We start from the raw sequence: 16,372 nt of genomic DNA, 5'->3' as shown, positions 1-16,372 counted from the left end.
TGACCATTCCTAGAGAAAATAGCATGAAAATTTGAAAAAGAAATACACAAAGGTTAGTTTGAAAAATGTTTGTTCACTGAAGTGGGATAGGTTCCCATTAGAAAAACTGTTAAATTTGCCCTGAATTTTATTCTCAAACAAATTATTCCAGCATGTCTAAGTCAGAAAAGTAAACAGCTCCCCTTAAAACTGCATCTGATCAGGAGCATTTTGCTTTAATTGGCAGCAGTTCTGGAACTCTCCAGGGTACATGCAAGACTTCTGGCAGACACTTGATTTTATAACTGAACGCAGTTTAACTGAAAAGTAAAAGCTCATTGGCTAGGAAATGGGATGAGAAGAGTCTAATCCCTAGAGAAAATAAAGGAGACGCTCAGCTCTACCCCGCTGCTGGAAACTCCAGCTATCATGCGGCATTTGAGAATTCCATTGAGTCCATCGTCTCCAGACTGATTAATGACTCCTCTAATAAGCAGCGAAATGTTTCCAAAGGAGTTCTTATTGTTCTTACAAAAGGAACCTTCTGAACCTAGAAATGCAATGGAGATATTTGCAATTTGTTTACCGGCTGCCATGACACTTGTCTCAAGACAAGAGTGCAAGCACCCAGATTTCTGCAGGCGGAGTATGGTTGCAAAGGTGGTTCTTGTTCAAGATGTTGAATGAACAGGTGACAGCATATTACAGTATTTTAGGGAAGAATCCTATTAAAAAGAGAATGGAAGAACACAGTTACTAAGTGATGAGGGTAAAAGTGGATTACACAGAAGTTTCTTATACATCCCCGTCGCTCTCACAGAATACTAATCAGAATACTATTTGGGGAATTATTCAAACTGACAGCTGAACTGAAGTCCTTAACATTTAGCCTACCAAAGGATACAGGCCAAGATCACAGCTTGAACATGAAGAACAATAAATGAGTATTTCTGAGCTCTCATTCTACCTGTAGATTAGAGCATCAAACAGGTACTTACTTTCCTCATTAATCACTCTATGGATACTATCCAATAAAAAGGATATCTTGTTTTCTGCAGAGGATTAGAAAGGAAGATTTCATATGACAGGTAAGGGGACTAAAATCTCAGGCCTGGCTGACATACAAATGTGGGTAAACTGGCCAGAATATCTCCAGCTTGGAAACTGGAGGACTATTTCTAGCTGTGAAGAGACTGAGATTGCAGACAAATTTGCAAAGAGAGTAACAGAGGAAAAAGGTGACCTCCGATGCAGTTTTAAAAGGATAAGATGAAAGATCGTCATTCAACACTGAGCAGCCGGATTTTAACAATGGGGGAGGTCCCTTCAAATCCTGTTTTTAAATTGACTATCTCAAGCATAACAGATGTTAGGAGACCCATATAGATTTCAAATGCTTCTCAAATCAAGACATTGCTAAGCACTGAATGAAAAGCAAATCAAACTGAGATACCAACTCCAGCCTACTGACATACTCATGCAAACTGTCTTCAAACAGGATGTGGGAGCACCAAGACGCATGGTGTTACTTGAGTTAGGACTAGTCCATTGAGTGAGCAACTAGTCCATCCCAAGAGAAGAACTCATACTTTAAGAGAAGTTCCTATACTGAGGTGGGTTTCTCTTTCTCTGAGCAAAATTTCATGATGGAAATCTGAAAGCTTACCTGATCCAAATATGGAAACTAATATATCCTTGTGATAATCACCCCTGTGACAAAGAACTGCCCTATCCTCACTCACTCTAGGTATCACACATGTCAATAAAATGCTAATTGTTTATCACGTTGACTTAAGTTGTTTACATTAAGATAATATTCTTATGTGGAAAAAGTAACATTTAACAAAAAAGAAAGCTTTGAAAAAAACGAAACATTGTGGCCATGACAGAATCGGGGATGAGATACTTGACTAGACATTCCTGGATGTTCTTTATTTCAGACTCCTATGCTGACTTTGTCACTGGCCATAAGTAAAACAAAGGATTTTACCATTTTTATGCTCATAGTAACTGGACATTATTGTTTCATCATATGGTAAAACAGCTGAGAGTTGTTGACAAAAGACGGGAGCAAATATAGAGTTCATTTGGAAAAATCATACATCATTTCCCTCAGAGACACAGGAAAAGGAAAAAAAGAGCACAGGAGGAAACACAAAAAACTATAGACCACTTAATATTTTCTCTCCTTTGAACAACAAGCAGGAGTGAAGTCAGCCTTTCAAATTCTCCTTGCCAGAAGTGAATAAGATAGATGTCTTAGATCAAACTGGCAAATTAGCACAATCCAAGACCAATTTTTGTTCCAGTTCAAGGTAAACTGATCTACAGCTTATTAGGTTTTATTACCTGGAACAAAACACAGCAGCAAGGAGATTTTTTTTATTATTATTATTATGATGATGATGATGAAAACAGAGCCACATCTACCTTAAAATAGAAAAGTGCATAGAAAGCAATTCTTATCAGCTTTTTTTTTTATTTATTAGTTTTCTTTATTAGATTTTCCTCTTTTAAATTCCAATCATCTGTGTATCACAGCACAGCACCAGCCTAAATGGTTGATATGAACTGCACGCACTCCAGGCTCTTGACTGTGAGGGGGTCAGCTTGCCCCTTTCTGTTATGCCAGGCAGCCAAGTACTAAGCATTCCCAGGGCCTTAGCAATTGGAATAAGACCTTAAAAAAAAAAAAAAAAAAAAAAAAGACATTTAAACCTTAGCTTTACAGCAAATTACATTCTCCTCCATTTTCCTTATCCCCTGCTAACTCCTGACAATAATTAGCCATCTCTCTTGCTCTCCTACAGGGACTAGCAGCCTTATCACCTCCTGCCTTGAAACATCCTCCTCAGCTCAGCAGGTACTAACTGCCCTATTCACTCAATTTGACTACCCAGATAATGTAATAAATTAAACTCTGAACAATTGTTTCTAACCTGTAATTTGCTGAAGGCGGATGACTCTCAAAAAGGCCTTGTTTGCTCAAAAACGTGTCATTTTTTTCTGCATATGTCAACTAGTCTCATAAAAAAATATGGTCTCTCTCCCCGAAAGACTCGCTTCACTTTTGGTCATCAAAACTGTCAAAATCCTAACACAAAGAAACTTTTATATCAAGAAAAGGAGAGTTTATTATTGCATCTACATGCTGGATTAAAGATTTACAGACTGAAAGTCTTTCGAATTTTAGACAAAGCCAACTGTCATTTAAATAGACTTTATTTCAAGACTTTGATTGAGGTGACACAATTTCTTTCAAAACAATCCTGTTATACCATTCAGCAACAATAAAATGGGACCTTAAAATGAATGCTATTGTGACTTTCTCACTATTCCACACTGCAGGTAGGATGTGAAGGAGACTCATCTGAAGACCCAGAGAGCAGACCGGAAGACAGAATAAACCATAAAAAGCTATTTTTACAGGAACCAAGTATTTCTGGAGTCAGAGTTCATCTGCCTTATCTAAAGAACAGCAAATTCAGTTCTCTTTTTAATGTGTGTGAGACTCATGTTTTCATTAAATAATTGTATAAAACTTTTTTTTTTTTTAATAAATTCAACTTAGTCCTGCAGGAAGTTGTGAAAAATATCACTAAATAGTTCCAATGTTTTTTATTTATGATTCCTATAGTCTGATTGCAGTGCAAAAGCTAATGAAAAATAAAAAAAAAATAAAAGATGTGTCTAACTCCTGGTTCTCCAAACCCTAGTAGGGGCCTTCACAAACCACCAGCCTGATATTCACAGATATATCAACACTTGCAATAGCACTTTGGTAGAATGAGACATGCGTAGACAAGTAAATTCTTCTCAAGATGAAGGTATATCAAATCAGCTTAATAAAATAGCATGTTTGGATTCTCTATAAAGGGAATGAATTATTAGTTTACATTCTCCTGTCACTAGGTATCTTTCCTTGCTCTTTGATGCTGGCAATTGGTTATTTCCCTGAGGCACTACAGTGATGCATTTACATGTCACCACATCCCTTGCTGTGCTGAATTGTCACTCCCAGATTCAACATGGCAGGCCAACGTAGAAATTCAAACATATCTGAGGGCTGACAGCTTCTGCCTTACAAATATCCTGCACTCCTCTCAAGTCAGTGCAGGGTTTGCTCTGGTAAGTAAAGATACAACTCCAATTCCTATTAGCTGAAGGTAATAAAAGGGAAAGGGGGATAGGGTTTTCCTCAATTTCAGTGAGTACGTAGGGTGGAGCATTAAGAAGATCAAACACAGCATCTTTTCATGACCTCTTCATTTCTTTTCTTCAGCTGGACAGCTTCTTATTTTTGGCATCACAAATAAGTGACACATGAAAAGACTTAAGACCCTGGCCACAGGTCACATTAGAGCAGTTTCTAAAGATGCAACCTGAATCTAGCAGTAAGTAACCACTGGTGGCCAGGATACTATAGCTATTTTCAGGATGCTATAGCTATTTTTTTCTTAACTACTCCCTCAGCCAGACATATTAAACAATACTCAATGGATTTCTCTTCCTAGAACTTGTCCCATCTCCTCTTGCATCTACGTACACTCTTAACAAGCACAAAATCCTTCAATGAGAACTTCACCATCCCAGATACCAACAGCTCAAATATCCTTCTGTGAAGGACAATTCCCCTTCAGCTTCTTGTAAATGTGGCTCCTATGAGCATATTTTCCTGCCCCTAACTACTTGCCCAAGAAGTGTAACTGCCGTACAATTTCTCATAATGAGCAGTCTGCACTCCTTTTGTGCTGAGAAGACAGCTTGTAAATAGGGCAGATCTTAGGATTACTATTTTAAAGCATTTTCTGAGGTTTCCCAAGGGTCCAGCCCTATGACCATGACAGTGGTAATTACAGAAATTTGGCATCTCATAACCTCTTGCAGTTAAAACTGGTAATCACTTTGGAGAACAAATAAAAGATCCACTATCATTTCTCCACACTCAATGACCTAGGGGAGGAAAAAAAACCCACAACAAAAAAAACCACAACATGCCATCAGGGACAGAAGAAACCCCAGAGAGAAGACAGATAGCCTGTCCAAATAGATAGGGCTACCACGTAGAGAGGTTAAGTATCACGCAATATAAAAATGAAATTCTGAAGGCAAGTTTCAGTTCAAAGAGACAGGCTGCTTCATTATCTTGAGATGCCTTCTCAAGGGGATTTATTGCAAGTCTGACAACTGCAAATGAGTTACAGAAAAGAACAGGCAGAATGATAATCATAGCCACCACCCAAGAGTATGATACATAGTACAGCACTCTGTTATTGACAACCTGTAGTTTCTTCCTCTGACTTTAAATGCAGCTGATTTGGGACCATTATTTATATGGATGAGGAGCTACTTCATAAGAGGAAATCTATACCTCCAAAGCTGATGTACCATTCTCCTGCTTGTGTGAAAGATGCCAAAAGTAAAAAAAACAAAGTTGATGGATATGAAAACCCACAAGTTTGGCTCACCAACAGTGTCAATGTTCACAAAGGCACAGAGGATGAAGCAGAGACTGCGTGTTGATGTCTGCCTCCCTTTCGGAGGCAAAACCTAGCACCTCTGAGCATTAATGGCTTTCTAATCCCAAACCGGCCAGTTTGTTCTCAAATATCTTTTGTTAGGAGACAAACGTATTTTGGGGACTAACAACGTAGAACCATCTCTGGTGATCTCCAACTTGTGGGGAGGGAACACAAGTACAAAACACGTTGTTGGAAGAAGTGATTCCAAGTCCCTGCTATATTTAATTATTCTTCTGTGCTGTTCCTTTCATCGCATTTCCACTCCAGACAACCTTAGCAACTATAAAGCGAAGCAGAAAAGCTTGCAGCTCCCTGGGGATATGGATTGTTGCTTGAAAAAACTCAGTGAACTTTGAGTAAAAGCATTTAGTGCAGAGGAAGTCTGGCAGGCAAAACACTACATTTAGCAAGAACAAGTTATTTTAATTTGAGTAAGTAAATTGTTAAGGAGTGAGGAAGACAGGAAGATGGGAGAGGGAGATCAGCTTGTGAAAGCTGGAAGTACCTGAGTGTTGCCAGAGAAGATAAATAGCTGTCATGGAAAGGATGTTGGAAAAAAACAGATTTACAGGGGTTGTTTCCTATACAAGGATGTTCATCTAAGATTATGAGGTGCTATGAGTGTGGCAACCTTTCCATGCACTTTGCATACACAAGTGTCACAGACACAGCACATGGCAGCTCATAAATCTTGCAAAATGCAGAACGGCAGCCAGCCTTTGAAAACTATTGCGTTAAAATCATCATTTTTGTGAGGGAGATTGAAAGATGGGGGTACATCCCCGCTACCTTAAATTGACAAAAAGAGCGCGATTCCTAGGCCTTCAATCTAGCATTTGCTGAATCAAGTACTGTCATAACAGAGTTTCATTGCTTGGGGCCGTGTTATACCCAGACAATGCCCGTCAGAGAAAAAGCGCATTACAAAGTTTTTCTTTTCCCCTTTAGGAAGGCCTTCCCATTACCCGGCTGGCAAAACAACCAGCTGTGTAATGACCTAGGAAGCAGACTAGGGCCCTTTCCTCCCCTTAGAAAGTAAGCTGAGGGGAAGAGCAATTTAACACAGTTCATAAGATTTGTGCCTTAGAGTCCTGAGTCAGAGCAATCAAACTTGAGGTTATTAAAGCAAAGTCTCTCAGTCCCAGGCTAGGGGAGCATCCTGGAGGCAGTCTTGACTGCCAGCAACACAGTGAAGGACTTCTCACCCATCACATTTCCATTTTCTATTTCCCTGTGTATTCAGCCTCGCTCTAGGCAGGGAAAGTGAGGAAAGACTTCTTGTGGTCTTCTGGCTTGCTTTGTTATAGCTTCAGTCTGTTTATACACATTACTACAAACTAGAAGATGCCATGAAAGCCAGAAGCAGTTTCACCTCCACGTTCTCCAGAGACACAGTATCAGCCAAAAGGCATGTATCAAAGCATGGTGCAGGAGTGAGGCACAAGCTAAATAAAGAGCTGAATTATTTATAATTTGTTAAGGCTGCATAGGAGTGTACTGTTCCCTCCTCTTACGAAATAAAATGTTCTTTATTTTGCTCACGATATATTCAAATATATCTGTAATTTTGGACATTATTAGGTGTGAAGTTATGTTTATGTTTTATGTTAGCAGGCTGGATAAGAGCGTAGTTCCTTTTGCTTTACCTCTACCATCCCACATTTAAAGACACTAGTACCAGGTCAATGGTTCTCAGAACTGCCAATACACTGAATATAAGGGGCAGCACAAAGGAAAATATTTCCAATAATAAAAGAAACATTTATTCTTCTCTATAATACCAACTCAAATAGCAGAATAAAATTTTGCTACTACTGTACTCACAACAGCGATGGAGAATGGTTCAGAAAATAAGACTTCATCTGAGTTAACCAGAAAAAAAAAAAAAGTCTCTGACTTCTATCATGCCATCAAAAAGACACATTTTAATCTTGGAAAAGGAATTAAAATTTCTCCAAACAAATTATAATGCACCTGGAAAGTCAGAGAAATGTATTAATTTCCACACGTGTCTTTCAATAACTCTCACCACAGCAGTCAGCGCTGGCTGGTGTTAGCCTCAGCAATATCATTTTAACAAGATAATTATGCCCATAGCTATCAAAATCTGAACTCCACTCATTCAGTGCAGCCGGCAGCACCAACAGCATGGAAGTAAAGAAGGAAAGCATACATTATTGTCTCTTACCACAGTATAGATCTGAGGTTTGCGCCTTTTTGCCAGGTCAATTATATTGACTCCGTTGTAATACAGGTTCTCAATGCACCCATGGAAATTTTTCCTCTGAAAGGTTCCTGGTTTCCCCGGGACGGGAATCCCTCCGAAACTGAGCTTTTGGAAAGAATAAGAACAGTATTTAGTTATCACCCGAAAAGCAAGAGGGCAGAGCCCTACTCCATGCAGCCAGCCGGGATATTATCTAAGAACCAAGTCACATTAACAACAGCATCTCAGAGCATGAAGTAGGGCCTGGCTGCCCAACAGGGGAATTACAGGCTGCATAGCGTTACAGCTGTTGGAGAAACGCTGCCGCTGCAGACAGCTCACTAATTTGGAAACAGCTTTTAAGTACCTTGACACATCACTTCAGCAACCTAGTACTACCAGGCCCGCCCCCCAGGAACACCCAATGCACAAGGTAACGCTCAAATGGTCTCCAGCCCACAGCCCCCACTGGCCTGGAGGCTGCCACCCAGCAGCAAACCACGGTGGCCAGGAACCGCTGAGCAATGGAGGAATAAACTCTTCCTGCCCACAGAGCACTGGGTTTGCCTGCGAGCGGGAGTCACCCCTTTCCACCAAGCGTGCATCTGAACAGTTCTGGTTTCAGCCAGTGGAGGGTAGTATCACACACACAAAGTACCCCATTTGCACCTTGCAATCGTTTTCCCTAAATTTCGCTGTGGTTTGGTCTTTACAATACTCGCACGTGGTATTTGGGACTGAGCAGTGTAATGGAGAAGTTCTGCAGGTTACACATTTAAACAAAACTTCTGCTGTTGTCTAAGTACTGGGAGATGTTAGTGTTGTGCAGATTACAATTTATCACTTAACTGGAGGGCTGAAAGCACTGGGAGGATGAAGAGCCTAAGAAAATAATGCTTCCAAAATCCTTGGAGCATAATTACTTTAGATTCCTAAGAAAAGAAAGAAAGAAAGGGGGGAAAAAAAAAAAAAACAAACCCCACAACCCAAAAAACTTCTGATAACCATGTTTTAATTTTCCAGATGACACAGCTTATTTCTAATTAGCTTCACTGGCCTTTTTGGTAAAGTCTTACTGGTGGTACCACTGGGTTTTTGTTAATTTTTCCCATCGCAGCCAGCAGCATCATGAGTGATATAATGCAGGTGGGGATCCTGCAGCCACCACACTTCACAGTGCTTCCAGCACATCAGGAGCTGTGCTGCAACCCTGCTGCACCCACTGCAGCAAGGGCATGCACTGCTGTGCGGCACTGCTTACGCGCTGACGGCTGCTGGAACCTCGTCAGCCATACTCCTCCGTCGCAACTCCTAACGGCTCGCCTCAGCTCATTATTACAAAAATAAAGGGAAACGTGGGGGTTATTTTTCCTCCTACTCCACCTAACAAGCTGGGATACATAAGCAAATGAAATCTCCCTGGATAACCTTGAAAGCACTTCTTTGAAAACAAGTCCTTAATGAACTTGCACCTCAGTTGTGTTAATTGATCACTTCAGAGAAATAAAGAGTGAACAAACTGCTACTTTACATCACTTGCAGGTTTGTTATTGGCATGAGGGCTTACTGGTAGCAACGTTTTTTTCCAGTGAGAATCATTAGTTCTTCCTTAAAACACCAAACTTTCCTTCATTCATGTTCTATTCTTTAAGTCTCCTGCTTAGGGACTCTGTACTGGGTTTCAAAACCAGCAGAAAAATCAATGTCAATTATACCACTGCATTATTAAGAAAACAGTTTCCTTTGTGATTGATAATAATTTTAATTACCAAACTAATGTTTGTATTACCTCAGGAAGACCTTTAATCCCTAAAGTGTGCCAAGATAAACTTTCAGTAGGCTGTATTGCTGTAATGTTCGACTGAAAGATCGTCTCGGTGCAAATGGAAAGAAAATACATTGTGTGAAAAACTAAGCACCAGGGGCCAGGACTGAGTGCCACAGAGATCAGTGGTGATGCTGATTTACACCAGCTGAAGACCTTCTCTACTACGTTCCCTGTTTTGGAATATCTGGAAAAATGTTCTGCAAATTACATTGGAGCCTGAGTTTTCCCTAATTGGCACCAACGTTGTAGCAGGAAGCAAGGAATTTTATTACTTTGAAATTAGGAAAGCTGATGACTCAATTGTTTGGTTTTTCTCAACCCCATCTTAAAAGTAGTTACAGCTTTGGCCCTTGCTAGTTCAGTCTGAAGCTGTTCCAGGGTCTCACTGCTCAAATGTGCTGTCCCTACTAAATGTGCTCATGATTTGGTACAGCAGTGCCAGGGGACAGGTACCACTCTCACCACCCTGCTTTGTGAAATGCAAAGAAGGGAATCTCAGCTGGAACATGAGAGGAGCAGAGAGCAGGCACCTGCCTCTGCCGAGCTGTCTGCTTTTGTCCCTTGGGTGTGCTGGGAATTGATCCTTTCCGGAGAAATGAATCCAAAGTGCAGAGGGGAAACTTGTGGTCTCTTAAGCAATGAACCATGCCAGCTCAACGCATCCAGACAGGGTGATGGCTCTGACTGTGTAAGCATGACCCTGTGCCTTGTGGGCTAGCAAAACTCGGTAGACAAGCGCGTGGGGATAAAAATGAACACATAGGTAATTTGCACACAGGTGTGCATTGGTGGGGGGAACAGATGAGGAGCTGCCTTGCATATAGATATAATGATATAAGAGGTTTTTTAAGGTATTTTTTACCGACTATCAGCCTTAAGCACTGAACTGCTGGAATGATATAAACTGCACTCTGCCACACAGGGGAGCACACCAGGCTCGGGTTTTATGGGCAGGCAGGATGTTTCCTCTGCTCAGTCCTTCCTTGGCTGAGCTGCTCTGGCTCCCTGGACCAGGATGCTCTGCATCACAACCCCAGATGTGAAGGGACCTGGGTCAGAGCTTGACTGTCTTAACAGTTGTGCTCAGGGTCTTCCATTCCTAGTGGGAAGACAATGGTCTTTACCTGCTCATCTTTATGTGGAGAGCTGTAATCCAAGCAAGTGGTGGCTGGATAGAGGCACAATTCAGAGCTGGTATCCCTATGGTCATGTCAATCAGATGCAGGAATGGTGCACAATGTTCACATTAAAATCATACTGGAGATGATGACACAGCACATCTCCCTACAGCTAAACGTGGTTGCTCCCTGAAGATTTGACTAAAACCCAGGCTATACCTTTTAGTTTAGCTCAAAGTCTGCCATGCTTTGAAGTGTAAGCATAATCCAATGCATATTTGCCCAGAAACTGGCCATTTTCTGAGACTGTTGTATATAGAGTTGCTCTGATGTAGCCTATGTTTGTTAACTATTAAAGGAGCTCTCTGGGAAGGAAATAAAGAAAAGATCTTTGCTGGAAAGAAACAGCTCATAGGGTGGTTGTTTTCCATCACATTCATTTTATACCAATTCAGCCTCATCTCCCAGGTTATAACCTAAAGGGTTTCACAAACCTCATAATCAATATCCAAGTGATCTGAATCCCCCTTCGTTCGGAAATGCTGGGTGTGCTTGTCCACCGTGAAGTTCACTTGCTTGTTGAAGCGCTCTATGAGAACCGAGTGCCAGTGCTGGTCATCCAGGAGGCTGCCCAGGGTGACGGACATGTGGCTGTTACTGAAGTGCAGGTTGGAGTCCCCTACAGGGGCAGAGACAGGCAGAAGACACTAGAGTTACCTCCAGGCCCTTAACTGAATCATGGGGACTCAAGGGGAGCACAGAGCAGTGCTCCTAGATGCAAACTGGAGCTCTGCCTGTCAGAAAAAGACCCGTGTCAAAGCTTGCCTTAGATTCTTTGAGCCTCTTATTCATATATGTGTGTATACGCACATGCACACATACGCACATTTTTTTCCCCCTGAAATTCTTGTAATAAACCAGGAGTTTTTCCCAATGCTGCACCCACACATCGCAGCACACAGTGGATCGCCACTCTGCCTGTGCTCTTGGTTCTGCTATGCATTTGAGGCGCTGGTGTTTTAAGAGCTCCCTTCAGGTCGCACCAAAATCTCCTGTCTATTCACATTAACAGACCACTCCTGACACTTCAGTTTCCATTGTGCTTTTTGTATTTTAACAAGAAAATTGCACATGTCCATTTTCAGAGAAAAAAGCCACAAGTCCATGAAGCAACATGAATGCATATGTTTTCTTCAGCTCAAAAAGATTCTTAAACCTGGCCTAGATCTCCAAAAGTTTAGATCAAGATTCACAAAAATATTTAGGCCCTAACCCTGGTGATTTCAAGCACTCTTCTGTTTTCCAGCTGGCTACACGTCTGACCACTTCAGAGCCTCTCATTGAAAGGGAGTATGTGTCCTTTTTTATATTCCAGCAGAATGGAGAGAACACATGCTCCAAAACTGTCAGGCAAGGTGCAAGCAGATTCAAGAGCAGACATCAAAACCCTTGTCCATGACATATAAATGCACACAGAGGACTTGAAATGGATAAAATCTGCACATTTGGGGCTACTGCTGAAAGAAAAGAAAAAAAAACCCACTCATCTCAGACTATATATTCACAACAGCACCTCCTCTAGAAGAAGTAACATAATGTATTTAACTATACTATGTTCTTATCCTTATTATGTATGAAACATTTGTAAGAGGAGGACAAATCAATGGAGTCAAAGAAGCCCACGTTCAGAGGCTCAGGATGTAGGTACTTGGTCCAAGTAACATCCAAATACCAAATCAGAAAAATGCTCCATTATCATTTCCACTCTTTGATGAACTAAATAAATAAAAAGAAAGAAAGAAAGAAACAAAGAAAATACTAGTTGGAGACTAAACAATTAATGAGCTTATGTAAAAATGAACTCCAAGAGCTGTGGAAAATTGTTACTGACATTTAAAACAAACATAATTAAGCACGAGGGGAAAAACGCAGAAAGAATTATCTACGAATTCTGTTTTAGTACCTCCAGTTTGCTCCCATTAGTTTATGATTTCTTTTAATTCCTCAAGTCATAAACAAGGGACTAAGATACTGCACCGTTGCCTGCTTTATCTGCTCTATATAAACTTCTTAAAGTGTCCTGGAATTGCTAGTCTGACATCTGCCCTGCCAATACTACACATTACTAGATGCTACAGCTCCCATTTTTATTAAAACCAGCCTTGACAGTCTAAGCACCATGTACATGAACTGCAAATGGTTCAGGTTACTTTATTCATCAAAGTCATTAAGATTGAGAGTGGCAGCGAAAAACTTGGACCTTAACTCCCTCCTCTCCTTGCCCACACCCTCATGGTTAACAGAGGGAGGGGTTTTGTTTCCACCATCCATCTGATGGGCCACTGAGGCTTTGAGACCAAGTACAATACCCAAACAGGGTAAGTGCAGCTCCTGCACTGACCAAAGTACAGCAATGCAGGCATGGAAACTTCTGCCCAACTCAGACCCCTCAGTATGATAAACATGAGTCAGCAGGGACTGCTCAGGCCAGTACCATGGGTCACCCACAGATGAAGCTAATGAAGATTTTGCAATAAGGCTGGGAGAGGGGGTGTGATCACTCCTACTACAATAGCTCCTGCCATTATCAAAATACTTTAGTGTATTCACCAGGGAAAAGCAAGCATCCTTCTACAGAAAGAAATTAAGATAACCTTTCATCTGTTCCTCTGATCCAACATGATCACACAGTGATGACCTTCCAGATATTAACAGTTTTCAGCTGAAGCTATCTCCAGAAGCAAAGAAATACCAGTCTGCACAATGTTTTGACCAGAACGTTTTCATTTAAATTCTGTGTTCTCAGATCAGTTCTGATCACAGAATAGAAAAAATAAGACACAAACCAAAAATAAACCTTTTGCACTCCAAACCAAACTTCCGTGGAATGTTATTCTTAAAAATAGTAACAATAAAAATAAAAAAGGAGGAAGAGGAAGAAACAGAACTTTTTTAAAAATCACTGCTTGAAGCACCGTCAAGCAAAGGTCAAAACTTCAGAAGTAGTCATTGAGCAGCTCAGCCTTGGTCAGCACTAGTTAGAAGAGCCAAGGTCACTTCTTGGCTCAGCTATCATGTCCTGCATGACATCAGTCAAGTCTATTCTTTTTTGCCTCCCCTCCCACCTTCTCTAACCAGTATTTAAGCTGTGAGCTGTCTGAGGCACACAGCATGTTTTGTTGAGCTTGTTACCACACAGTTACCAAGCAGTGCCGCTATGCTATGAAATCCTCTGTATAGCCCTAGACCATGATTGGGTTAAAATCCAATCAAACTACTGATCAAAAGAAATCACTAGTTGCTAGGAGTAGATGTTTGAAACAAATAGTTATTATAAATTCAGGTAGAGTGTTCTGTTCATGTTTCTATAGTACAGTACAGTACAAATAAATTTAGGAACATGAGGGATTGTTGGTTTGTTAAATATTAGAAGATAATTTAGCATACTATTGTAAGAAGCAACTGATGCTTAGAAGAAACCAGTTGAAGCAAATCACCTAGGTCGGATAGAAGCCAAGAGGCCACTGAGTCTGCGCAAAGTAAAAGGGTCAGCCAACAGTGACGAAGAGGAGTCACTAGCCTTCATCTCCAAGACCCCTGACGACCACCACCAAGCAACAGTGCGCAGGCGCAAATGGGAGGAGAGCTCATTTTAATACGAAGCGAAGACTAGTCATGCATATGTATTAGTAAATGATGTAATGCTATGTATATTTATGATTTTGTTGTATAAATTTGTGGTAAAAGGTGCAACAAATTGGACACGCTGTGGTGGAGCGATCCCCCGTGTCCCCAGCGCTGCTAATAAAGAATGCCTGCCTTTTAACACTACATTGGTGTTACGAGGTTCCTTCCCGATTTCGGTGACAGTTTTGGCGACCCAGATGGGACTCTGCTTGTGAATCTCGACGGATCCGTGGGATCACAGGACCTCCAGCCGGCACCGAGGGATTCTCGGGGAGAACCTCTGATCCCCGGACCGAAGAATTCAAAGCAAGTCCCCTGGAACAGGTAAAAAGGCATTCTTTTCTAAAAAGGAAAGGGGTAGAGTCCCCGCGGTCTGCTCGTAAGGCGCGGCGAAAGCTACGCAGAGTTGGGCTGAGAGGTACCTAGTAATAACGCCTGCCCATAAGTCGCGGTGAAAGCTTCGCAGGGTTGGGCTAGAGACCCGGGTAAAGGAAGGGGTAAGAGGCCCCGGAGAGGGAGCTCCACCAGGGGTTGGGGTCCCTCTGACTAGTGACTGGTGATAGTGCACAATCACACTCAACTAGTCTTTGGAGGATGGGTACTTTTCCGAGCAAGAAACCGGTCCCACAAAGAACACCCTTGGGATGTATTTTGAAGCATTGGAAAGATTTGGGGGGTGATCCTTTGACTCGGAAACAGCTAATTGAATATTGTAATAATTGGTGGCCCATGTATAAATTGGAAGATGGGGAAAAATGGCCAGAGAATGGAACATTGCAGTATAATACCATCCTACAGCTGATGTTATTTTGTAAGAGGGAAGGTAAATGGGATGAAATGGCATATGTTGATTTGTTTTTTTTGCATTGCGAAACCATCCGGAGTGGCAGAAACGATGTGGAATGCGATCATATCATTCTATGATGGTATTGAGTGATGAGGAAAGTAAGAAGGGATCAAACAAAAGTGGTAAAAAGAAAAGGATAGAAAATGGAACTGAGGGAGAAGACATTGAATTAATGATCGCTCCTCGCCGAAGGAGGGGAGGGGAAGATCAGGATTTAGAAGATGATGAACTCCCTGTTCCTCCAGTAGAAGGAGGGATAGGGGGATTCAGCCCAATTTCGGGAAGAACACGGGGAAAACAAGGAGGAGTAAGACCTACTTCCCTCCAAGCTCCTCTTCGAGAAGCAGTAGGAAATGAAGGACCGGTTTTGGTTAAAGTTCCATTTTCTATCACTGAATTGAGATCATGGAAAGAGCTTGCGGGTACTTATCGAGAGGATCCTGAAAGAGTGGCTAAAGTGATCGGAACAATAATTAGAACCCAGGATCCAGATTGGAGTGACTTACAAGTGATATTGGATGCTTTGCTTGATGATACTGATAAAGGGATGAAGAAATAGAATTTTTAGTAGATACAGGAGCTACCTATTCAGTACTAAATATGTGTAAGGGGGGACTTAGTAGTAAATCAATTAATGTTGTTGGTGCGACAGGGCAAAGAGAGAACCGACCCTTTTTAGAACCATTAAAGTTTAAATTGGGAAAGCGGTGGGTAACTCATCAGTTTTTATATATGCCAGAATGCCCATTGCCCTTATTAGGGCGAGATTTGTTGAGTAAGTTAAATGCACAGATAACTTTTAGAGATGGGGAAATTAAATTGTTAGTACCGGAGTTAAAAATTATAGAGGCAAAGGCGTTTATGTTGCAGGATTTCCCCAAGGAAGAACAAATTCCAGAAGAAGTGGAAAATGCAGTAATTCCATTGGTTTGGGCGAATGGAAAACCAGGACGATCTAAGTTGGCAGAACCGGTAAAAGTAAACCTGAAACCTGGAGCCAAGCCGGTAAGACAAAAACAATACCCCATTAAGTGGGAGGCTCGGAAAGGATTAGAAGAATTGATTACAAAATTTTTAGAATATGGGCTCTTGGTAGAATGCGAATCAGAATATAACACTCCCATATTGCCAGTAAAGAAATCTGGAGGAAAAGAATATCGATTAGTCCAAGATTTGAGAGCTATA

The 16,372-nt window shown here is 41.3% G+C and overlaps 1 protein-coding gene across 1 annotated transcript in view; it reads right to left on the bottom strand.

Moving 5' to 3' along the window:
* Window positions 1-16,372, bottom strand: part of CNTNAP5 (contactin associated protein family member 5) — a 229,123-nt gene that overhangs the window by 139,931 nt on the left and 72,820 nt on the right. The window contains exons 5-6 of the mRNA XM_075152917.1: window positions 11,148-11,332; window positions 7,690-7,833 (exon numbers count right to left, since the gene is read on the bottom strand). Coding sequence (XP_075009018.1) covers window positions 7,690-7,833; window positions 11,148-11,332 — 329 coding nt within the window. The remainder of the gene's footprint in view (window positions 1-7,689; window positions 7,834-11,147; window positions 11,333-16,372) is intronic.

Source organism: Calonectris borealis, chromosome 6 (genome assembly GCF_964195595.1).
Source record: "Calonectris borealis chromosome 6, bCalBor7.hap1.2, whole genome shotgun sequence".
Classification (NCBI taxonomy): Eukaryota; Metazoa; Chordata; class Aves; order Procellariiformes; family Procellariidae; genus Calonectris; species Calonectris borealis.
Note: the sequence above shows the minus strand (reverse complement) of the source record. Positions and strands in the feature narration are given on the sequence as shown.